This window comes from Heterodontus francisci, chromosome 11 (genome assembly GCF_036365525.1).
Source record: "Heterodontus francisci isolate sHetFra1 chromosome 11, sHetFra1.hap1, whole genome shotgun sequence".
NCBI lineage: Eukaryota > Metazoa > Chordata > Chondrichthyes > Heterodontiformes > Heterodontidae > Heterodontus > Heterodontus francisci.
Genome location: NC_090381.1, coordinates 75,003,904 through 75,030,114, shown reverse-complemented (window position 1 = coordinate 75,030,114; position 26,211 = coordinate 75,003,904). Strand labels below are relative to the sequence as shown.

General features: G+C 39.6%; 1 protein-coding gene across 4 annotated transcripts in view; it reads right to left on the bottom strand.

The window, feature by feature from the left end:
* The window catches only part of opa1 (OPA1 mitochondrial dynamin like GTPase), a 149,701-nt gene that overhangs the window by 56,004 nt on the left and 67,486 nt on the right, over window positions 1-26,211 (bottom strand). For all 4 annotated transcript variants that reach the window (XM_068042269.1, XM_068042272.1, XM_068042271.1 and 1 more), the window contains 6 exons: window positions 25,617-25,681; window positions 25,461-25,537; window positions 15,943-16,108; window positions 14,749-14,901; window positions 11,107-11,215; window positions 876-955 (listed from right to left, as the gene is read on the bottom strand). In XM_068042269.1, the coding sequence (XP_067898370.1) occupies window positions 876-955; window positions 11,107-11,215; window positions 14,749-14,901; window positions 15,943-16,108; window positions 25,461-25,537; window positions 25,617-25,681 (650 nt within the window). The remainder of the gene's footprint in view (window positions 1-875; window positions 956-11,106; window positions 11,216-14,748; window positions 14,902-15,942; window positions 16,109-25,460; window positions 25,538-25,616; window positions 25,682-26,211) is intronic.

Here is a 26,211-nt window from a genome sequence, read left to right as displayed (position 1 = left end):
CCAAACTCCTAACTTCATTCTGTGCACTCAAGTAGCACTCAGTGCAGACTAAAATTTTTTTCACACAATGGTCCCACCCTTTATTAGGTGACCATAAACTTAAGACAGTAAAAGTCTGAAAAAAGTATTTAAAATATATCTTAAATTGGAAATCAGTTTAGTGATCAAGCCATCAAAGAACTCTCACATTCAGTGAGATTTGCACAAAATGGTTTGCCACTGTCTTGCCATTGCAATCCTTTTAAACTTAAGTTATAACAAATATAAAAATAAAAACACAGTACACTGTATAAAAGTTTAAACTGCAACCAGCAATATACATTAATACCATGGCTTACCCTAATTTAGAGGAAATTCCCTCTACTATCTCTCCACACATAGGTTTAGTGCACTTTCTTGCACAGACAGCATACTTGCACACATCAATTACTATGTTATATGCATGTACTAATTATAGAAAAAATGTCACTAAACCCTGCGTGCCCTTTTTATGGACGCAAGTGTAGTGTCCTTTTAGCACCAAATTTTGAATTTGCCAAAACTCTGTCCGTTAAATTAATTTCACCTTTCTCTCTTCCCAAAAATATACTGAGGAAATAAGCAATCCAATAATGGACTGTTGGGCTTCAGCAAAGAAAAAAGCTTGTCCTTACCTTTCAAGCTTACTAACTTCTACAAAGTATGTAATTGTGCTATGAGAATATTGAGAAGAAAACATTCATCTACTTCCAACTCCTTTTTACCTCTGGAAATACAGTGACAAGATAATTACCTGCTCTCACCTTCTCCTCAATTTGTTCTTGTGCAAATAATTTCAGTTTTAGGAAGAATGGGGAATTAGCATATGCTGCAGATATTAGATGTCTTTATCTTACCTGTTCTGGAGAACGTGATTTCCAGTAAAACCATCTTTCTTGCCAATCTGGCCCCACCATGTCACGAATTACAGACTCAGCTATTAAAATAATGAGAAATATATGATGAGAATGATATCTCTTATGGTTAGTTATTCTCATTGCATTTAGACTTGCACTTGTGTATGATCTAAATTGTGGTATTTCATATAGCAAAAGAACATGGAGAGTCATTCTCATCTGCTCTTGCTTAACTCTTACCTGTACTAGCAGAAATATAGGTCCAAATTGGTTTTCTTCCTTTTCAAATATAGCTGATGCATGACCCAGGAAGATTTTTACTTCAATAACATATATCTCCTCCTTTCCCTTCTCAGTAAAAGATCTAACAGCAACTTTATCAGGCAGATTTTATGAACCTTAGGATAAATCAATTTTCCTTAATTTTCAATATTGAAGTTACTGTAATCTCAATAGCTTTCTAGTATTAAAAGAAACATCAGGTAGGGACTAAATGGTATAGTGGGTTTTGCATTGGCCTTTCACCAACACGGAATGACAGCAATTATGTTGTTTTCTGTTTGCTGGCTAGACTGTACTCCCAGCTCACTTGAAAACAGAAAGTCAGGGTTGGTGAAGGAGGAAAACATTCACATTCTTGGGGCACTGGAGCAATTTTTGGAACAGGAAAAGCAATACTATAGGAATGGCCAACACCTGAGCAGAAAGAGACCAAAGTTCTTGCCAATAGGGTAAAAAATGCAGTGAAAGAAGATTTAAATCAATATGCCAGGGTGGAGGGTTTAGGTTTCAATACACAAAGTAGAATTAACGAAAACTATTGGAATAAAAGCAACAAACTTTACTGAACTAGAGGGAAAATGAAAAAACAGGTTATGACATAGTGGATATTAGAAAATGAAACAAGAAAATCAGGAAAAAAGATAATGGTCAACATTCCAATAAAGCGGAGTCAGGATGGAGTGAAAGGTGAAAGCGTTAAACATTCAAAACAAAACTGCCAAGTTAGAAGCATTATGAAGGGTACTATATTGTAGCTATAACAGAAACATGGCTTAACTTTGAAAAGGACTTTGGAAAGCCAAATGAGGCCAGGGAGATGGAGCAGTTACAGGAGGAAGTCCCTGGAATATTCCCTGACTGCGTAGTGAACAGGTCCATGGCTAAACAAGCTCAGCTAGAGAGAGCTAAGCCAGTAATTCGGACAGATGACCCAAAAGACTTGCTCACCAAAACTTTTTTTTGGTGATTTAAGAGAGGAGGTGGTGGTGTTCAGCAGATCCTCCTTGATTAAGGTTCAGCAGGCAGACCCCGAAAAGAATAGTACAGACCGCCTGTTCTGAGGCAGTGGCAGAAGGGGTTCCTGAATGCCATTATTTTAAAAATGGGGTAGTGCTGAGAAAGTGGAAGACAGCAATCTACAGAGGAGGAGTGGACACTGGTCCACCAAATTTTAGTTTCTCCCAACTATCGTAGGGAAGTTTTAAGAATTGCCCATGAAATCTGAATGGCTGGGCATGTGGGTATCCCAAAGATCCAGGCCTGGATAAGCCAGCACTATTATTGGCCTCACCTCCACCAAGATGTAGTTAAATTCTGTAGGACCTGACATACTGTCAGGTTGTTGGGAAACCACAACCTGCAATCAAGCCTGCCCCACTAATACCTATACCTGTTTTTGACAAACTCTTCAGCAGAGTTTTGGTAGATTGCGTAGGACCCTTACCTAGAAGCAGGACAGGTTTTCAATATATTTTAACTGCCATGGACATGGCCACCTGATTCTCAGAGGCCACACCCTTGAGAAAAATCACAGCAAAAGCTGTGGTCGAGGGGCTGACCCAGTTTTTCACTCCCTACGGACTGCTTAAAGAGATCCAATCGGATCAAGGATCAAATTTTATGTACTAGGTATTCCAAGAGGTTATGCATAACTTCAGCAATGAACAGCTAAAAGCTTCGAGAGCATGTCTCTATTTTCAGCAATACGCAAAGCTGATTTATTAAAAGGGTACTGGCAAGTTGTCATGACCACCTAAGCTAAAGAAATCTCAACTTTTGTAACACCAGATGACCTATTCCAATGCAAAGTCATGCCATTCAGTTTAAAGTACGCCACAGCAACCTTTCAAAAACTGGTGAATCAAATGATGGTTGGCTTAAGCAATCGTGCCATATACCTTGCTGACCTGCTGGTCTATTGTAACTTCTAGCATTTAAAGGTGTTATTCGAAGGTCTACAAAGGGATAACCAAGTGGCAAATATAGCCAAAAGTGAGTTCACTAAGGCTAAAGAGACCTACTTGGTGAAATAAGAAGCTTCTTTATGTTGTCTGATGCAACATAAATGAGATGTATGGAGTTCAGGCTGTTGAAGATTTCAAAACAGGTTTATTAAACAACTAACAACTATATACAGTACAGAGCTATATATTAGCATACTAAGAACTTAAAGGTACATTACTCCTAAAGGTAATCACACAACATCCCCCCTTCTTTCCAACGATAATCCTTGTATGCTAAAAGTAAAAACACGTTAAATTAGTTAAGAAATTATTTACACATTTCTAGAGATTATGAACTTTACAAGAATAGAGGCTCAAAAGTCCATAGGTCACCTTGGTGGTTTGACAACTCTTGCTCAGGGACTTTGCATCTCACCTGTTGCTGTTCTTTCTGAAGTTTCTCTCTCTCTGCATTCATTTTCTGTTGCTCTCCCTTCAGCCTGCTAACATACTCTGTTGCTTTTCTCAAGATGACCACTTCTGGGGTCTTGTCATTCTTGGAAAGTTCGGGCACCTCAACTCAAAGAGCCAATAGACATTGCTTCAACTCATTCCTCCTCTGCCTCTTCAGGACATTGTGTGTCCTTCGCCTCTCCTTATCCTCCACTTCTGAAGGCTTGGGGCTCCAGGTTGAGGACTTGTTGGGGGAACAGTACATGGTCTCATGGAGATACCCGCCTGTTCTGGCGTTGGTGGTTCTCTGGATAGCAGAAGTGAAGGCACAGCATTGTTGTGCTGTTGCTGGGTTTCCAGACTGCAGCTGGTCAGGGTCTGTGAGCAGGTTCCTGTTCTTGGAGATTTTCCCTTAGCAATGATCTCGTGAATAGTTATGATGAGATCCTTACACACTGGTAATCTTTTACCACTGCTGGTCCGCTCGTGTCTACTAGGTAGAAAGTCTGTGGTTTCCAAACCGACTTTCCATATCTGCATTACACTGTTAATGTCCCACTGCAGTGGCAAACCAGTAGGAGGAATTCAAAAGCGAGATTCTAGAGGCACAGTGTAGGCATGTCCCCACAAAGGTAAAGGGTGGTACGGACAAATCTATAGCCTCCTGGTTATCTAGAAGCTTACAAGGTAAGTTTAAAGCAGAAAAAGAAAGCTTATGATGATCACAAAAAAAACTTAATACTTTAGCAAGCCTAGAGGAGTATAAAAAGTGTAGGGGTGAAGTAAACAAGGAAATTAGAAAAGCAAAGAGGGGACATGAAAAATTATTGGCAGGTAAAATCGAGGAAAACCCAAAGATGTTTTATCAGTACATTAGGAGCAAGAGGATAACTAAGGAAAGGGCAGGGCCTATCAAGAGATATACAAGGGAACTCACACGTGGATGCAGAAGATGTGGGCAGGGTTCTTAATGAATGTTTTGTCTTTGTCTTCACAAAGGAGAGGGATGATGAGGACACTGTAGTAAAAGAGGAGGAGTGTGAAATATTAGATATAAGCATCATGAGAGAGGAAATACTAGAGGATCTGACATCCTTGAAAGTGGATAAATCGCCAGGGACGGACAGATTGCATCCCAGGTTGTTAAAGGAAGCTAGGGAGGAAATGGCGGACGCGCTGAAGATCATCTTCAAATCCTTACTGGATACGGGCGATTTAACAGAGGACTGGAGGTCTGCGAACGTTGTACCATTGTTTAAAAAGGGTGCGAGTGATAGGCCAAATAATTATAGGCTGGTCAATCTGACCTCGGCGGTGGGTAACTTGTTAGAATCAATTCTGAGACAGGATAAACTGCCACTTAGAAAGGCACGGATTGATCAGGGATAGTCAACAGGGATTTGTTAAGGGAAGGTCATGTCTTAATAACTTGATTGAGTTTTTTGAGGAAGTAACCAGGAGGATTGTGCAGTGGATATGGTCTACATGGATTTTAGTAAGGCATTTGACAAGGTCCCGCATGGCAGACTTGTCAGAAAAATGAAAGCCCATGGGATACAGGAGAACGTGGCAGGTTGGATCCAAAATTGGCTGAGCAACAGGAAGTAAACGGTAGTAGTCAACGGAAGCTTTTGTGAATGGAATGCAGTTTCCAGTGGCTGTGTGTTGGGACCCTTGCTGTTTGTGGTATATATTAATGATTTGGACTTAAATGTGGGAGGCATGATTGGGAAATTTGCTGATGACACAAAAAATGTCCATGTGATTGATAGTGACGAGGACAGCTTTAGACTCCAGAATGATATCAATGGTTTGGTTGAGTGGGCGGAAAAGTGGCAAATGGAGTTCAATCCAGAGAACTGTGAGGTGATGCATTTGGGGAGGGCAAACAAAGCAAGGGGGAATACACAATAAAAGGGAGGATATTGAGAGTGGTAGAAGAGAGAGACCTTGAAGTGCAGATCCACAGGTCCCTGAACGTGGCAGGACAGGTAGATAGAGTGAAGAAGGTATATGGAATGCTTTCCTCTATTGGCCGAGGTACTGAATACAAAAGCAGGGATGTAATGCTGGAACTATATAAAACGCTGGATCGGCCACAGCTGGAGTATTGCGTATAATTCTGGTCACCACATTACAGGAAGAACATAATTGCTCTGGAAAGCTTACAGAGGAGATTTACAAGAATGTTGCCAGGGCTTGAAAGTTGCAGCTATGAGGAAAGATTGGATAGGCTAGGGTTGTTTTCCTTAGAACAGGAGGCTGACTCTTAGGGTGACTTAATTGAAGTATGCAAATTATGAGGGGCCTAGATAGAATAGACAGGAAGGACCTGTTTCCTGTAGCGGAGAGGTCAATTACCAGGGGGCACAGATTAAAGTGACATATAAAAGGATTAGCGGGGACATGAGGGCGGTGGGTGTCTGGAATTCACCATCAGGAACGGTGGTGGAGGCAGAAACCATCAACCCATTTAAAAGGTACCTGGACATGCACCTGAAGTGCTGCAAACGACAAGGCCACAGACCAGGTGCTGAAAGGTGAGATTAGACTGGGAGGCTATATTTTTCAGCAGGTGCAGACACGGTGGGCTGAATGGCCTCCTTCTGTGCCGTAATTTTTCTATGGTTCTAAGGGATGGGTGACCTATTATATGCGGATAACTTAGAAATTGTCAATTTTATCATGGATCTCCAACAACTCCAGTACGTATCTTTGAGGATTTGGACTGGTAGGGCATTTGCACTAGCGCCGGTGTCAATCTTGACCCCGAGTGTATGTTTGCCAGCTTTCTTTGGGCACGTGATGTTAATGGTGGTGAAAGCTTCCATTTGTTGGACTTCATCAACATGGTATGTCAGATTCACAATGTGGAATGCTTGCTTGTCTTCTGACTGAGACTTGCTTCTACTGGAGTTCTGTATCAGGACTGTTTTGCTGTGGACCTCGTGTATCGGCTTGCATTTATACATATCTCTGGTGCTTTCCTTGCTATTGTTGCCATGTTGTCTGTACGTTTGCATCCGACTGTGACTTCTGACTTCATTTTTAGAGCCAGAATTCCTGTGTAGGCGGGCCCAGTGCCCTTTCACAATGTACACCTTTCACAGGTCTCGAAATGCAGGGCAATTTCACTTTGAGTGGAACAGACCGCAGTTACTGTACAGCTTGCTTGCTCTTTTCGACCTGGTTATGGTGCTGATACTGTTGGCTGCATCTAGTGCTTGTAGGTGCTGTTGTCCAGCTACAGTAGCTTCATACTTCCTGCCATCTTCCAGCAGTGCATCAATGCTGCGACCTTTCCATTTCTCCAACAGATCTTTCTGGAAGCCTTCAATGGGTGTTGATACAATCACTACTGCATTATTCGGTCTGACAGCTCAACTCAGCTTCTGAAAAATCGCATTTGTTATCCTTACTTTAGCATCTGCTGATGAACTGGTCTATTGATTCTTGTGGCTGTCGCCTGTAGGACATCAATTCTAGGCAGTGAATCTGAAAATTCACTATCAAACAGAGCTGATCTTCCAGGACTTTCCATATCTTTGTAGGATCTTTCTGGCCCTGTTCAGATAAGCCAGAGGTGTTTATTCTGTGCAATCGCTCATCTCCAATTGCAATCATTATTTTTACAGCTTGCTTTTCTGGTTCTGTAATTATTTAGTCTGTATAGCATAACTGCATTCCCTGTTGGAACAGTTTGAACTCGGATAGGATGTCCAAGGATTTCCAGTTCATGCTGGCAAATAATTTGGTATCCATTTTTCTGCTGTTCCATTGAACTTGCTTCTGTGACTCTGTACTATATTGCCTTTAAGAAACACTCTTGGCTGATTTGAATGACAGCAGCAGATTGTCTAGTTTCCAACACTAACCCTGTTCTGTTTACACAGCTGTGCAACAGATAAGTGCTTTTTTTCCTGCTAGCTTGTTTCTATAGCCATTCAATATACAAGTCTGCATGGTTGGGTAGTTTTAAAAAAAAATTCTGATTGAGCAAATTAAGTCTCTTCAGCATCCAAGTGATTCAACAGTTTCTATTTATAGCTGCAGCCGCATGCTGCGTGAATGGAGGATTCCAGCGCTTTCTACTGTTGGGCGCCTCCTGTAATGGCGCCCACTTTATCAGCCTAAGAAAGGGATTGAGTATTCCCGGTATATTTTACTCTCTCAGGGAGCCTTTGAGAGACAAAAGAAATCAATCTTTGGAGGACCTCAAGGCTTCTCTTTTTTTTTTAAAAAAAACGGGGGTTCCTCTACTGACGGCAGACTGACTCACCCGATCACAGTAATTGATTTGCAGCCTGTCGTTCAGAGCTCTGTCTCTGAAGCTGTAGGTGAATTTTTCTTCTTTCCTTGTTTGGGCCAGTATTTTTCTTTCACTTTTCCTCTTCTAGCTGTAGGTAGTTTTTAAAACTTGTTTTCCTGTGGTCTTCAAACTTGAATTTTTTTTCATTCCACCACTGCTACTATGCAATGAGAAGCTTCTTTCTGTTGTCTGATGCAACATAAATCAGATGCTTGGAGTTCAGGTTGTTAAAGATCTCAACAGGTTTATTAAACAGCTAACAACTATATAGTGTACAGTGCTATCTATTTGCAGGTCTTGCCTCTTGGTGTTACAGAACAGAGTGGGACTGGCATGTAGTCACGTGACTACATCCTGGTACTTGCCTCATTAGCATACTAAAATTCTAAAGGTACATTACTCCTAAACGCAATCACACAACACTTGGGACATGTTGTAGGTCAAGGCTGGGTGCTGCCAAGGGCAGCAAAAGTACAAGTCCTGATCCATTCCCAAGACCAAGAGAGAGATAATGCGATTCCTGGGGATGTGCGTATTCTATAGAAAATTTGTCCCTAATTTCAATACCCTAGCTGCACCATTGACCAATTTATTGAAGAAAAATGTTAAGATAATGTGGTCAGAACTGTGCCAGATGGCTTCCAAGAAAACTGAAGGCTATTCTAACAAAATAACCTGTGTTAAGAGCCCCAAATTTCAATAGACCATTTAAGGTGGCTATTGACGCGAGATGTGGGAGCAGGAGCCATCTTACTCCAGGAAAATGACTTCAACATCGAGACACCAATTGGATATTTTTCCAAAAAGTTAAATAAACATCGGCAGAAAAAATCCACCATAGAAAAGGAGGCTTTGGGACTTCTGTTAGCCCTTCAACATTTTGAGGTTTACGTCAATAATGGACACAGGGAAATATAAATACTCACTGACCACAATCCACTAACTTTCTGAGAGAAATTCAAAGTCAACAATTCCAGGCTGTTCAGATGGAGTTCACTCCTATAGCTGTTTAACTTGAAAATCGTGATCATTGCTGGCAAAAAAAATGTCATTGTGGACACTCTGAGCAGAATTTTAAATAGACCATGTGCCACCAACAAGCTGTGAAAGGCCTAGTGACAGTGACTGAGGAATGCATGTGAATGAATGTGTGAATGTTTACTATTGTATCTTTTACCTTTCTTGCTATAAAAAATGAAATATCAAGGAATTTAATTTTTCCCCTTTTGCAGGGAGGTATCATGCCCACACAAGCTGAACTTATGAACTACAAAATGAACTTATGAATTAAACCCGAAATAGACATTTTTCTTGCAAACAAAATGGAGTAAGAGGTCATAAATAAAAGCAAAATACTGCAGATGTTGGAAATCTGAAATAAAAACAAGAAATGCTGGAAATACTCAACAGGTCTGGCAGCATCTGTGGAGAGAGAAGCAGAGTTAATGTTTCAAGTCAGTGACCCTTCTTCAGAACTGGTAATTATCAGAAATGTAACAGGTTTTAAGCATATAAAGCAGGGATGGGGCAAGAGATAACAAAAGGGAACGTGTTGATAGGGCAAGGTCACAGAGAATAACTGACCAGAAGGTCATGGAGCAAAGGCAAATGGTATGTTAATGGTGTGGTGAAAGACAAAGCATTAGTGCAGAGAGGGGGTTAATTGACAGAAAAATGAACAGCCCGGCCCCAAGCACAAACATGAAAAAAACCAGTGGTTAGATACAGTAGAAACAAACTCAACAAATGATGACCCATCCTTGCCTGCGAATATACATAGAACAACAAGAACCCTGAGCTAATTGTCAAGTCTTGGAGAAGTCATGAACTATGAATGACATTTCTGGACACATCCCTGAGAAATCATTAAAAATGGAAACGACCTTTTCCATGGAAAGGGCTGCTTCTCTCCAACTGGTTGCGATTACAATACTGTCAATGACTTTTTCACTCCAAACTCAAAATCCAAGGAATGGGTGTGAAAAGCTCTACTTCATCAAAGTGAGACATGGATGAATGACACCCAGACTCCATTGTCTTACAATGGCCTCACCATCAGAAACCATTTATGAGGACAATGGGAAGAGAAACATGACAGGAACCAGGTGTCTGATAAGGAGCTTTAATAAAGATATATTCTGGGCAGATAAAGGAGATCCATCTATGCCATCGAAGAGACAAGACCCTGTCTAAGATTACTGGAATTTGGCCTTGAACTCTCTAACTGAGAAATCATACCATGGCTTCGCCGGTGACCTTTGGCTAGAATATAACAAAAGCACTATGCAGCAGTGTATCAATCTTCCTGAACCTCCCACGTGCTTCTTCAGTAAGCAAGGGAAAATATTACAGGCCGCACCATTTCAGGTCTTCACCCCGGGGCAAAGCAAGTTTAACAGAGAACTCTTTTAAATCATCAGACTTAACGCATGTTAACTTTGTAATCTCTATCTTTTCTTGAGTGTGTGTACCTGTATGAGTGTTGTTGCGTATATTTCGGGTGTTAGATACATTTTTATTATATTTCTTTTAAACTTACAAGAAGAGCTGTCATTTGTCTGTTCCTGACCATTAATGCACTCGGGTTAAAAAACACTACAAAAAAGCTATCTTCGGTCAGTCGAGAGGTGAAAAAGGGGGAATCATCCTCATCATTTCTCAGCTGCCCGTAACAATAGGGAGTGACAAAAAGTTGTGGGGGTCGGGGGAAGGAATGTTAACAAAGCATTTTATCACAGCACTAGAAGGCAAGTACGTCTCAGGGATATTTTGCTAAGACAGAATCCTTATGGGTAGAGTTAAGTAATAGGAAGCAAACAGTAAAATTCCTGATGTGCATTACAGGTCAAATAGTGGAGATGAGGTAGAGATGGAGATTTTACACAGTAGCCAAACATATGGAGACAAGAATTGAACATTGTGAAACCTTTTTTTTTTACATTTTTGTTCTTGCCCAAATCAGTGGTAAATTAATGGTTCTATATGTTTGCAGAAAACTGTGCTGTAAAGTTGGATGTATGGTTAAACAGAAATGCTACCATATGCACTTTAATGACGTTAGTATTCAAATAGGATCAGAGAGCCAATTGTACTACAATAAAAAATAACTTCTTGAAAAAGCCATGCCCAATATTTTGATGGATTTTAGATCATAAAGTCAAGAAGAAATCTATCCTGGCTTTTAAGGCGATGATATAATCACTAAAGTAAGAAAGTAAAACCACATGGAGTATTGGAAACATACTGTCTCGAAGACGGGCTTGCAGTGTTTCTTCCAGGAACTGGATAGCCGCATCCCATTGCTGTTTGTCAGATATAGAACGATCTTCTAAAGCATTGTGCTGGATGACTCGCTGCAGAAACACAAAGGAAATAAATAAGGGATAAAGAGCAAATAAAATCTTACGCATTTTCAATATGTTTATGCTTTCAAGATATGGCAAATATCTCACTGAGTTCAATGCCACTTCTTTCAAGAGTACCGAAGACCTACAATTTATAAAGTTTACCTAAAAAACATGATTACAAAAATCAGATGTTCTGTTTCATTCTGCGGATGCAAAAATCTGATGTTTCTCTCCAAATTAAATCTAGAACACATTGTACCGAGAATTTTTAAATATTGTGTCAAATACATGAAAAAAGCATTGCTTTCAGATTTTTACATTTATGGCAACTTGAACCTGTTTGCAGCTGAAAAGAGAGAGTTTGGCAAACAGCCTTTTTTCTCTTTTTGACTTTCCTCTAGCAAGGAGGTCATACTGTAATCCTTAAGATTTCCTGTTTGTGATACTGCTCTCCAAAGGCTGACAAGAGCATGTTTTCCTGGGAGGGATCCGATTCCTGCTTATTCCCAAGTTACAATGCTCTAATACTGTGAGGTTCAACTTCCAACAGCTCAGCTAAGCATCAACAAAACTCACCAATTATAAACACTTAAATGTTATCCAAATCTGTGACTGAAAACTGATCCCATAGTGTAGCAATGCAACTTTCCTACTTGAGATACTGATCTGCCAAGTATATTCTCAACTAAAAACATATTTTGGGATATCGACATCCTGACTGACACAAAATAACATGAAGAATATGTGGATTTTTAGTTCTTTATTATTCTAAAAATATAATACGATTATTCATGCAGAGAATCATAGAAAAGTTATGGCATAAAAAGAGACCATTCAGCCCATTGTGTCTGCGCCATGTATTGCAGGCCCCCACCTGCCAAGGATGAGGCATCATTAATTTTGCTACATAGACATTAAATTTCAAATTGTTGCTGGGGGAAGAGAAGGCCTGTTACAAGAACTGCCAGACCTTGGCTGGTAAGAATATATTTGCATATTAACAGACAGTACTTGGAAAGGACAAAGGACCATTCCCTGACATACAATACACAGAGCCAAGACATGGTCAGACCAGTTAGAGCTTGAACTGAAAGCCTACAGAAAGCAGAATGCTCCTGGACTTGGAGACCTCCTGCCTGTCTGCTCCCATCTCTTTCTCATGGAACGCCAAAACCCACTGAGGACACATGAACCCCAAGAAAGAAAAGTCTCCTCCAGTGACACGGTTTAAGAAGAATCCTCTCGCTATGAAGGCCAACATACCATTTGCCCTTTTTACCGCCTGTTACACCTGCATGCTTACCTTCAGCGACTGGTGTACAAGAACACTCAGGTCTCATTGCATATTCCCCTCTCTCAGTTAGTGATGCCACAGAAGTAGTGGAGAGAAATAGTAAGAAGGGCCCACGAGACTGCAGTGGCTGTACATGCCAGTATACCAAAGACCAAAGCCTGCATAAGACAGCAGTTTGACTGGCCAAAACTACACAAAGATGTGGTGGAGTACTGCAAGAGTTGACACATGTGCCACGTTGAGGGGAAACCCCAACCTACAGTGAAACCTGCACCCCTAAGTTCTATACTGGTATTAGGAGGACCCTCCAACAGAGGGCTGGTGAACTGTAAGGGACCCCCGCTGAGAACAAAAGGGGACAGCCAGGCACAAGGCTGGCAAAAGTTTAGAGAGGGAACGGAAAAAAGTGACTAAGGGACAGGTTAAAGGAAGTCCGGGGGGGGGGGAATCCCGGATGAAAACCTCTACTGTCCGGTCAGCCAACCCCCATAAACGTGAAAAGATAGACCCCACATCCTCTTACGCAAATGCAGATACAAGAAGCACCCCACCAGAGTTGCTAACAGCATTTACAGGAATCTGTAGAGACAAAGAAAGACCTCTAGGGGGCAGAGAAACCGTGAGGGTGGTTCCTCACCTAGTCGAAGTGCCACAGGGAAGTGCAGTAGCATCTGCACACATACCTGCAGGCAGGAGTGTCCCAGAGAACAAAGGGGAGATTAACAAAGAATCCTTCTCCACAGTCAGAGAAAAAGTGAACCATCCATCTCCTAAAGTCAAAAGCCTTTGCATGCCTGAGCAAAGCACTGAAAGAGTGTTTGGGATAGACCCACCCACTACTGACTCTCCAGGAAAAAATTCCAATTAGGGCTAATTAAATCTAACTTTCCACCCCCCCCCACGCCCCTCCCACCCTTTGGCAGACTTCAACAGGAACAAAGACCCAAGGTAGTCATGGCAATGGGCAAACTGAAGAAAAACTTCCCCAAAGAACCACAGAAAGAGGAAAATTAAAGCAGCACAGGCACCAAAAAAAGACAGCTTTAGTAAGTTTCAGGATTCATGAATGAATGGGAATGAATGAGAGAAATGCATGGTTTTCTGTATCTTACATTTTCTCGCAACCCCTTTAATGAAATGCGCTTTGCTCAAATCTCATTTAATTCCCATGGGTGTGGAGGTGTCATGCAGGCCCCCACCTGCCAAGGATGAGACATTATTAATTTTGCTACATGGACATTAAATTTCAAATTGTTGCTGGGGGAAGAGAAGGCCTGTTACAAGGACTGCCGACCTTGGCTGGAAAAAATACATTTGCATATTAACAGACAGTACTTGGAAAGGACAAAGGACCATTCCTGGACATACAATACACAGAGCCAAGACAATGGTCAGACCAGTTAGTCACATGACTAACTGGCTGTTGCAGAGTTTGAACTGAGAGCCTACAGAAAGCAGAATGCTCCTGGACTGAAGAAGATTGCCTGTCTGTCTGCTCCCATCTCTTTCTCATAGAACTCCAAAACCCACTGAGAACACATGAACCCCAGGAGAGAAAAGTCTTCTACAGTGACAAGGTTTAAGAAGGATACTGGGCCCCAACGAAAAGCAAGATATACCTACAATTAAGGACTCTACAGAGAGCTCGAAGCACAGTAACAAAAAAACCTCTTCAGAGATTGCCTCAAACTTTTCCACTTGATTTTTCTTCTGCTCTCTCTGTCCCTATTCACATGTGTATTGCGTATGCATGCTAGCATGGGCGCATCATGCATTAATAGGCATTAACTGAATTAGAGTTTAAGTTTAATAAATTTCAACTTTCCTCCTTTAAAACTGAGATAGCCTGTTTGTGCTGGTTTCTTTGCCTTATAATTGGAAAGCGGTGAACAAGGATTCACCAAGGGGGAGCTAAAAACACAGTGCGTTTAAAATTAAACACTGTTACAGTAAGAGCAGGTGAAGGCTGAAATGGACCCCTCGACCTCTTTCTCACCTGGTCGTAACAGCCGGTTGAAAAAAAACTAGCCGCCCATTCTAATCCCACCTCCTGCACCTAGTCCGTAGCCTTGCAGGTTACAGTACTTCTGGTGCAGGTAATTATGGATTAAAAGTTTAAAAAAAAGTATACAACTGCTAAATTAAATGTCCAATATCATAGTAATTAGAAATTCCTTAACTACACCAATTTAATTGAATTTTTTTGAAGTCTTAATAATTATTACAAAATCAGGTGATGTCGTACCAGACTGTCTTCAGCCTGCTCATTCCATTTGTGACGTTTTATACTTTCATCTTTGACAGCCTGTTTTAGTTTATCAAAGATATCATCATGGTCCTTCCCTTTGTGCTCTGACATAAAGCGAGCAAACTCATCCTCCAAGGTTTCCCAAGCAACCTGAAATCAAGACTAAAATCTTAGTGAAATCATGATCTTGAAGTAGTTACTTAATAACTTGCATTTATACATATTACACTTAGCTTACTGCCATTAACATCAACTGCACATATTATACTAGATGTTAGATCCCTGAGTAGAGCAAACATTTATGCTTTGTATACATTTTTAAATAAACCCCTCAAAATGAGAAGTGTATGACAAATATTGTGGTAAGCAGTAAAACTGGTGTTAATAAACTTAAATAAAACACCGTGAATTTTGTAGAACTGTCTACTGAATGATCGAAATTAAGCCCCAATCTTTTGAGCTTCAGTGAATGCAATTATTAACTTTACAACTCCCAGTTTTCATGCACTTCCCTCAGGCTGCCCATCACTGGTCTCAGTCAATGATGTGGGGAAGCAAACAGCTGTTTTGGTGGGAACGGGAAAAGATTTCTCAATTGATTGATATTGGTTACCTTTAACCTTTCCAAACATAGGATGCCTAGGGTACCGATTGCTCCATTGCTAGACGTACTACATGGTGATACGGAGTCATACAAATCAGAAAGATTTAATCTGTGCTCTGTTCCAAGTGAACAGTCTTAACTAATGAGACATAACCTGTCTTAGTTCCAGCAAAGACTTGCATCTTTTTGTCAACTCCTGTTATAAGTACATGACTGGGCACTGGAAGAGGACAGGACTGTGTTTAGCTGAGAAGGACAATACACACTGTACAGACTCACATGAAAGCTGGTTGCTTTCTCAAGGTTGTCATCAATACAGAAGTGATAGAAGAGCAAGGAAGACTGTACATGACGTGCTTTGAGATGTTTGATAGAGATGATAAAAGTGTTATATAAATGAAAGTCTCTCTTTCAGAAACAGATTGTGCAAAAGAGAAAGGAGTTCTTTGTAAATGTATTTCTTTCAGCTTTCTTAAGATATATTAATTGTTAAGATAGAGTTTCATCCCCCAAAACAATCACTAGCTCAACTTAAAATGTAGGTAAGCCACACAAGAATGAGCGCACACTTGCAAGCTGATTCAAACCTCTACTGCTTTGTGAGGCAGTTGTTTGTCAGTCCACTGTTTGAGCTTGATGTCTACTGTGGTATTGAATGTGCCTGAATTCACTGATTGAGCAGCAGGAAGGTAAATGTTCTCTATCACATGTGTAGAGACTCTTTCCCACAGCTTCCGTTGTAGAATCTCTTCCCTAGAAAAAGAATTAAGAATTCAAGTTAGCCAAGTCAGTTTTTTTTTATTTCACAGTATAACAGATTTGTTCTTAAAAGGGTAAAACATGGGTGAATCTATAGATAAATCTATATATTAAAAATCTTGCATTTCCTGTACATAACCCTTACTTCCTGGTGTCTCAAAATTTGATCACACTTTTGTTAACATATGCAATTATAAATATCAACATTTCCCATTCAGTTCTACTATGTTAACTGTTAAAATATAGTTGTAGGCATTGACTACTGGGTGACACTGTGGAGCGAATTTCTGAAGTCTTCTGTCACTATCTGGAATTTAAAAATGAATATTCAACTGGCTATGGGCAAGGCCATGGCCAATTTACTATTAATTCGTATCAATTTCACATAAGATCAAAACCGAATGGTGTACTCATTTTAAAAAAACTCAAAAGAAAATAATTAAAAAATTGAAATTACTTATAACTGACTAGGATTTCCTTGTTTTAGCTGTGGATTAAAGTTTAGCAGGTTACCTAATGAGAGTGGCGTGTAAGTTAATTTTTGTGCAAGGGATTACTGTAAGATTATGGAGGATTAATTTACTCATAGGTGTAATCTTCATTCTCAAAATTACCATCTGCAAATTTCAGAAATCAGTACAAAAACTTTAAACATCACTGTCCCTATAAAGTTATTAGCGGGACATTTTCAGAAATTGCCATTATTTTCACCATTTTGTGGAAAGAACATTCCTCTGAATTCTTCTAGCAAAATGCATATCCAATAATTGATGACCTTTTTCCTAAAATGGAAAGATTCCCCATCCAGCATTTGCACTGGTAGACCATAGACCATTTTAATGAAATTAAACAGATATCTCTATGCCTACTTGGAGACTGTGGCTAACTTGAGGTTAAGCAATAGAGTTCAACAAATAGAAGCGGGTAGGAGAGGTTCAGGACCAGAGTTTAGATAATCTGTGCTACGATGAATCCTGTGTTATGACTGGGCAATGCAGCTTTATGAAGGATCAGTGATCCCAGGTCATCTCTGCCCTAAAATCCAGGGCATTGCATTCTCTTTGAAGATTGTTTCCTCCAATTCACTGCCCTTTTTCAACTAACCTTGAGGTTTTTTCAGGGGCAGCTACAGAATTAGCAGCTGAAGGTGCTGCTTTCTGAGTGGAAAAATGTCATTTTTAAAATAAAACACAGAATTCACATGGGGGTCAGTCTTTTAAGCAATATAGTGTTACTTCCCTCCTGAAGCTGCTGACTCAAAAACAATAGTGCCTTTAACATATTAAAATGCCCCAACATGCTTCACTGGAACATTATAAAGCAAAATTTTACATTTAAGGCAATATTAGATTAGATACGGCCAAAAGCTTGGTCAAAGAAGTAGGTTTTAAGGAGCATCCTAAAGGAGGAAAGAGAGGTAGAGAGTCGGAGAGGTTTAGGGAGGGAATTCCAGAGCTTTGGGCCTAGGCAACTGAAGGCATGGTGACCAATCGTGGAGCAATTAAAATCGGGGATGCTCAAGAGGCCAAAATTGGAGGAGTGCTGTTATCTTAGCGAGTTGTGGGGCTGGTGGAGATTACAGAGATAGCGAAGGGCAAGACCATGGAGGGATTTGAAAACAAGGACAAGAATTATAAAATCCAGGTGTTACTTAACTGGGAGCCAATGTAGGTCAGCAAGCACAGACCTGACGGGTGAACAGGACTTGAAGGAAATAAGGACACGGGCGGCAGAGTTTTGGATGACTTCAAGTTTAGAGGACAGAATGTGGGATGCCTGCCAGCAATGCGTTGGAATAGTCAAATCTAGAGGTAACAAAGGCATGGATGAGTGTTTCAGCAGCAAATGAGCCGAGGAAGGTGAAAATAGGCAGTCATATTATTAAGGTTATATTATATATTAATATTTGGCATGGATATACGGTCAGAAGATCATCTCAAGGTGAAATATGACATCAAGGTTATCAACAGTCTGATTCAGCTCTTGCATGACTCTTGCTTGGGTATGGATTTACAATCACAAAGCTTTCTCTGTTGGACTGCCCAAGCAGCTATTCTTCATGTATGAGCACAGACAACAAGTGTTGGCAGGCTAATCGACAAAGGGTCAATCACAGCCAAATGTTTTCAACTAATGCCTGCACTTGCTAACAGGGGTCGCTCAACAGTGAGCAACATCTGATTGATTTTCCTTCCCTAGCAACATTTTCTCTACATCTATTCTATCAAATCCCTAATCTTGTAGACTGCTACAGGGTTTCCCCTCAGTCTTCTCTTTTCTAAAGAGAGCCCCAGCGTTTCCTGATGAGTATAACCTCTCAGTTCTAGTAGCATCCTTGTGGATCTTTTTTGCACCTTCACTAGTGCTGCTATATCCTTTTTATAATATGGAGACCATAAGTGTGCAATTACTCCAAGTGTGATCTGATCAAAATTTTATAAAAGTGTAACATAACTTTGTTTTTCTTCAATTCTATCCTTGTAAGAATGAACCCCAGTGCTTAGTTGCTTTTTTAATGGCCTTATTAACCTGCATCGCTACTTTTAGTTATGAGCGTATCAGTACCCATAGATCCCTTTACTCCTCTATCTCATTCAGACTCATTATTAAAGCACTATGTGACCTCCTTATTCTTCCTACTGCTGCAGTGATTCTATCAGTTACATTTTGAGGTTTAAATTCACTAGTAAACTGAGTACATTATGAGACCATGCTTTTTTATAGTTTTATTGCATTTCTTTTATCAAGTGTTATCCTATAAATATGACATGTACATTGTATTACAATTCTACAGTACATGCAGTTAATAGAACCACACATAATAAAACACATAAAAGCTAAACCCCTTTTTAATCATTTTGAAATTGCAAAGTCTTGCACGTTTAAATCAATGCCTCCAATTGCAAAGTGTTCATATTTTTGACATCTGCTGCAAACTTCCTTCACCATTCCTAACATATTAAAGTGCCTTTTCAGATCATCAGATTGTAATCCATCTTCTGTTAGCCAGCCTTTCCTAATAACTGCTTTTGTGTTGAGTACAGGAGGGATGGGTTACACCTCAACGGGACTGGAACCAATGTCCTCACGGGGAGGTTCACTAGCATGGCTGAGGAGGGTTTAAACAAAATTGGCAGGGGGATGGGCACCAGCATACAGAAGTAGAAAAGAGGAATAAGGTGCATAAGGAGAGAGTACGAGACAGCACTAGAGAAGGGAATAGTTCTATTCGATGGGAGTGGACTGAGAACAACCATGATCAATGCGAAAAAAGGACTGGGTGTTTAATATACAAGGATATAAAGTGTTCAGAAAAGATAGAGAAGGAAAAAAGGGATGTGGGGTGGCAGTACTGATTAGGGAAGATATTGCAGTGTTGGAAAGGGAGGATGTCCTTGAAGGGGGAAAAGGACAGAATCCATTTGGTTAGAGTTCATAAGCAAAACGGGTATGATTATGTTACTAGGGGTATTCTATAGGGCTCCAAATAGTGAGACAGATAGAGGAACAAATCTTCAGGGAAATCACAGAGATGTGCAAGAACTATAGAATGGTGATACTGGGGGACTTTAATTACCCAAATATCGATTGGGATAATTCTAGAGTAAAGGGTAAAGAGGGGAAGGAATTCCTGAAATGTGTTCAGGAGAACTTCCTTAATCAGAATATTCTCAGCCTAACTAGAAAGGAGGCATTGCTGGATCTGGTGCTGGGAAATGAGGTGGGCCAAGTCAACCAAGTGTCTGTGGGGGAGCACTTGGGTAAAAATTATCATTGTTCCATAAGGTTTAGATTTGTAATGCAGAAAAGCAAGGAACCAAATATGGTAGAACGTCTAGATTGGAAGAGGGCTAATTTCAATGCAATGAGAAGGGACCCAGCCAGGATAGAATGGAACCAAAGACCAACAGGAAGAGCTGTATCGGAACAATGGGTTATCTTTAAGGAACAGGTACAGGCGAGGAAAATTCCAAGAAGGGTGAAAGGTAAGGGAACCAAGAACAGGGCTCCTTGGATGACGAGGGAGCTAGAGATGAGGATGAAACAAAAAAAGAGGCTGCATGATGCATGTCAGGTGAATTCTTCAAGTGAGAACCAGACCATATACAAGACGTTGAAAGGGGAGGTAAAGAGGAAAATTAGACTGTCTCCCAAAGAGAAAATATGAGAATAGAATGGCAGTCAATATAAAAGGGAACCCAAAAATTTTCTACCAGCATGTAAATAGTAAGCAGGTAGTAAGAGGTAGGGTGGGGCCTATTAGGGGCAAAGAGGGTAATATACTCAATGAGTACTTTGTATCAGTGTTCACCAAGGAAGTGGAATCTGACAAAATATCGGTAGCAGCAGAGAGAGTAGAGGCAATGGATAGGGTAAAAATTGAGAGGGGGAGGCATTAAAAAAGCTGGCTATGCTTAGGGTAGATAAGTCACCTGGTCCAGATGGCTTGCATCCCGGGTTGCTAAAGAAAGTGGGGTGGAGATAGCTGAAGGGCTTATATAAACTTCCAATCTTCTCTGGACACGGGGTAGTGCCAGAGGATTGGAGAGTGGCAAATGTGAAACCCTTATTCAAGAAAGGGTGAAAGAACTGTCCAAGCAACTACCAGTCAGTTAGTTTAATATCAGCGGTGGGTAAGGTTTTAGAAGCAATAATCAGGGAAAAATTCAACACACACTTGGAGAGGTTCAAGTTAATTACGGATAGCCAGCATGGATTTGTAAAAAGCAGATCGTACCTGAATAATCTAATTGAATTTTTTGATGAAGTAATAGAGAAGGTTGATGAAGGGAATGTGGTGGATATTGTTTATGTGGATTTTAAGAAAGCATTTGATAAAGGTACCATATAAAAGATTGGTTAAGAAAATTGAAGCTCACGCAATAGGAGGGTCAGTGTCCAATTGGATAAAAAAAATTGGCTTATGGACAGAAAATAGCGAGTCATAGTAAATGGTTGTTTTTCAGACTAGAGGATGGTAGACAGTGGTATTCCCCAAGGGTCAGATTGACTTGGATCTTGGAATACAGAGCAGAACTCAAAATTTGCCAATGACACCAAACCTGGAGATGTGGCTAACAGTGATGATGATATGAACCACCTGCAAAAGGAAATAGACTAGCAGAATAGGCAGACAAGTGGCAGATGGAATTTAATACTGACAAGTGTGAGGTGATGCATTTTGGCAGAAGGAATAGGGAGAGGCAATATATATTTAATGGCACGGTTCTAAAGAGTGTGCAGGAACAGTGGGACCTTGAGGTGTATGTGCATCGATCTTTGAATACGGCAGGACATATTGACAGAGTGGTTAGTAAAGCATATGGGATCTTGGGCTTCATAAACAGAGGCATTGAGTACAAAATCTGAGAAGTTATGCTGAACCTTTGAAAAGCTCTGGTTAGGCTTCAACTGGAGTATTGTGTCCAGTTCTGGTCACCACACTTTAGAAAGGATGAGGGAGTGCAGAAAAGATTTACCAGAATGATTCCAGGGATGGAGGATTTTAGTTACATGGTTACGTTGGAAATATTGGGGTTGTTCTCCTTAGAATAAAGGAGATTCAGCAGAGATTTAATAGAAATGTACAAGATTGTGACAGGCTTAGATACATTAGACAAGGAAAAATTGTCCTCATTAAATAATAGTCAAGGACTAGGGGACACAGATTGAAGGTTTTGGGCAAGAGGAAGAACTTTTTTACACAGTGGGTGGTAATGACCTGGAACTCGCTGCCCACAAGGGTGGCGGACGCGGAGACAATCAATGACTTCAAAAGGAAATTGGATAGCCACTTGCAGGGCTACAGGGATCGAGCGGTAGAGTGGGACTGACTGAATAGATCCGTGGAAAGCTGGCATGGACTCGATGGGTTGAATGGCCTCCTTCTGTACCATAAATGACTCTTTGACGCTATGACAATAGCAGACAAAACTGGGTTCATTGCCAACATTTTGTCTTAACAAGCAAGAATTATCTGAGCATATGCTGAACAAAATAATTTTTTTTTCCATTTAAAGACTCAGTTAGACAGTCATTAGTTTATTAAAATAATGTAGCTTTGAAGTTTTATATTATTCCACACTTATATAAAATAATGTTCCACATTAAAACATCTTTAGAGCTCACTTTCCAGTCTTTCCCTTTGACCGCTGCATACTGATAGGTATCAGTTGATTCTACACTTGTCTGAACTATCTACACATGCTAAAAGCTGATGTCTGCCACCTGCGACATTCCAGCTGCGTTGACAGGTACAAAATTGATTTTTTTCTAAAACATTTTTAGACCCAAGGGTAAAATACTATTGCACTCAATTCATACCAACATAAACCAGTTCAGAAACTATGGCCAGTTAGTGAATATACTAACAAGATGCCAAACACAATAGCAAGCACTGCACAATTCATCATCAAATTGATTTAGTAACATTGATCTATTTCCTTCTCATTCCCTGAAAGTTATTAATCTATCATAGATTCCCAAAACAACCAAGGACTTTCTTAAGGGACAGATTTAAATCCTTTTTTTACAAGCTACCCAAAATATTTCACTCTATACTACTAATCAATAGAACTATTAGAAATTAAGCTGCATTAATCCTTCAACTCGTGATTTTTTTTCTTTATTTTGTAGATTAGATTTACAGAAGTAAATATTAACTACTTTAAAGCAATTTTTTGGGAAACTATGCTGGTTTTAACAGTATATAAAAAACCATGCTGGATTAATAGCTTTTCAATTAGAATATCCCAAAATTACAAAAGGGAATACATATAGGCAAGACTGCCAATGAAACAGTAAAATGGGGCCATACGTCATAAAGTAAGGGAACCATCACTGTTAAATATGGAGTATGTCTCCTGATATCATCTTGAGGTATTCAACTGCACAAATAATCAAAAATATTTTTTGCACAGTAACTAGTATAGGTTAAAATGTTTGCTTATGTTAAAGTACAATTACATCCAAATACTGTTTACTCTTAATTCAAAATTGCTTAAATCAAAATAATTTAACCTTTTTCAGTAGTAAATTCCCACTTTGCTGCATTATTTATGCTGCTTAATACTAATCACTGGGCAATTAATTTAAGTACAAAAAATTGAGTTTTCATCAGTAGCCTGTAATTATGTAAACTACATTGAATTGAGCTGTCAAACTTGTTGTATTAGTTCATTTGCTGGATTTACATTCATGCTTGCGTGACTGGCTTTGGTTGGAAAAAAATTCACCTTGAGTCCTGGATTCAGTTTATTGTTGCAATTCAAATGAGTTCAGAAATGCTAATGCAGTTCCTAGTGGACATTAATGCACAACCACAAAACTGGCAATAATTTTGGACTAATTAGTCAGCCTCACTCATATTACAGGCACCATTCCAGCACCTGAGCTAACTAGGTTGCACCACTGAGGGAAAACTGCATTATCAGAAATACTGATCTTCTAGTGTGACGCTAAATCATCCTGTTCAGGTGGACGTTTAGAATAGACTGTATTATTTGAAGAACAAGAAGTTCTCCCAGATACTGGCCACCATTCCTCCCTCAAACAATAACACCCAACAAGTAAATTTACTGATCATTGATACAGTAAAAGGAATGCTAAAAATAATCAGTGGATGACGTGCTTTGAGCCATTTCATTAAAAAAAAAAGGTACCTGTCATGCTAGGCCCCCACCTGCCATGAATGAGGCGCATTAATTTTGTCATGAACATTGATTTTAAACTGTTACTGGAGTGAAGAAAGGACTTGTTAAACAGATCAGCCATGGCTGGAAAAGACATTTGCATATTAACTGACGGTGATTGGAAGGACAAAGGACCATTCTCTGACACATTCAACCCACAATGGACCTTGATCACCAAGTATTGCAAGAGGAGCATTCTAGAGACTGCTAAGGTGATACAATCCAAGATGTGGTCAGGCCAGTTAGTCACACGATTAACCTGCTTGGCAACCTGGGGTTTTCTGAATTGTACAAATAGTTTGAACTGAGTTTGTCTGTTTGCTCCCGGAGAGAAGATCGCTCCTGTCTGCTCCCATCTCTTTCTCACAAGTCTCTGAATCCACTGAAGACACATGAACCCCAAGAGAGAAAAGTCTCCTGCAGCGACTAAGGCTTAAAAAGAATACTGGGCCCTGAATTTACCAAGGGGGAGCTAAAAACACAGTGTGTTTAAAATTAAACACTGTTACAGTAAGACCAGGTGAAGGCTGAAAAGGGACCCCAAGACACCTTTCTCACCTGGTCCTAACAGTAGCATATAAATGCAAGTATTATAATTTAGATTTAAATGGAAACAGGAGTGACATTGTGATTTTTCTTTCAATGTGTGAAATGGCAAGATAATTCACAAAAAGTGCATGCTCAAGTAAATTATTCTTTAACTTATGGGAGAATAATGTTGTATCTTTTTTCTGTATTTGAACAGCTTGTTGAGGACGTGAAGGATTAGTGTTATAGATGTGCTGCTAGATTAAAAGTACAAAAAATTGTTTCAATTGTAGGTCTGCTGAAAATGAAGAATGGAAATATCACTTTTGCAGTATGGATGGTCTTCAAAAGTTAGGGTTAACACACATTAGAGTGTAGGGAATCTTTCTACTTGCATGTAAGCAGCATTTTGCAAGGTGTGGGGGTACTTGAAGCTATTGGACGATAAGAGGAAAACATTACCTCATTCACCAATTCTCACATGCCTCACCTCAAATTTTGAAATTAAAAGAATTTAAGTCTGCAACAAATAATTTGCATATAAAATTTTGATTTAAATATATTAAATTCTTTAATACTGATTTTAAAATATAATTCTGAATACACCATAGCATTGCAGGTTGTGTGTTTTTCTTCTAAAATTAAAAGCCTTAAAGAAAGCAGTTTCGTCTGCTGTGCTTTGTCATACTAATAATGCAGCAACACTGCAAGTTTTGCAATGATGCAAAGTGGTTCCAGGTGTGCAATGGTGTCGAAGCAACGGTATAACTCAGAAATCAAGTCCCAATCTGACTCTTGAATGCATTAAAAAAGGGTGGTGTTGAGACCCCTACCAGGACTTTTGGAGCCCCTAGGAACATTATAAAGTTTGTTTTTAATGTTTTAATATTCAAGGAAAGATGTTCCAGCTCATGCTCTAACATAAAAAATTAGCCCCTGCAGAGTGAAGCTTTGTTGCTGACTTTACTGCAACTGCAATACAACTCTGAGAACTACTTTCTACAGATACCAGTCTGACAATGATAGTTGTAAGCTAAAATTATTTAATTTAAGTATTAACATTCCAATTGGATTGCATTGCTTTAAAAAGGCATACATTTTATTTTTCTGATATAAAATAGCATTACCAGTGTTTTGGAGTAACTTGGCTTAAGCTTATCACTTCGTCCAGAATCTCGTTCTTAGCCTTTTCATATAGTTCATTCTAATATAAAAAAAGGTATCAAGTTAGAAAGAATTACTAAATTACAAATACCAGTGATTCACTAAAAATTGAATGTTACCCTGTCTAGTTCCCTCAGCCGAGGATAGTTGTTCTTCCATTCAGTTTCAAGGTTGAATCGAGTAGCTAAAAGAAAAATTTAAGACTTTAGTTGTAATACGTATTCAAATCTTCAGTAAAATGCGATGAAACTATCTGAACTGCAAAGTACCCCTCTGTAAACTAACTTAACATTTGCTAGCATGTATTTACTTCAACATACATGTCTTAATTAAAGCAGGAACCACAACTGACTGATGCAAGAGGGAAGGGTATTTTCCATTCTGGCAACTGCCGTGTAAAATCTTGAAATGGCAGATAGCCTCTTGGATCCTCAAACTTGTTGAATTGCATGATTCTTAGAATTTGAAGCACTGGTACTGGGAATTTTTCTAAATGACACATGGGTGCCATAACAATGATTTGTAAAATATTACATTTTTGACTTTCACCCAATAGCTTTCTAAATCTAGAAACAAAAGCTATTTACTGCAATCCAAAGAGTTAGTGGAAAGAATGGCTGAGTTCCTACTTATACACATTATTTTTGTTGTTCTCCTGAGATGGTTCATAATTGCTACTGCTGTCACTATGGTTCTTTTTAGAATAGTATATTA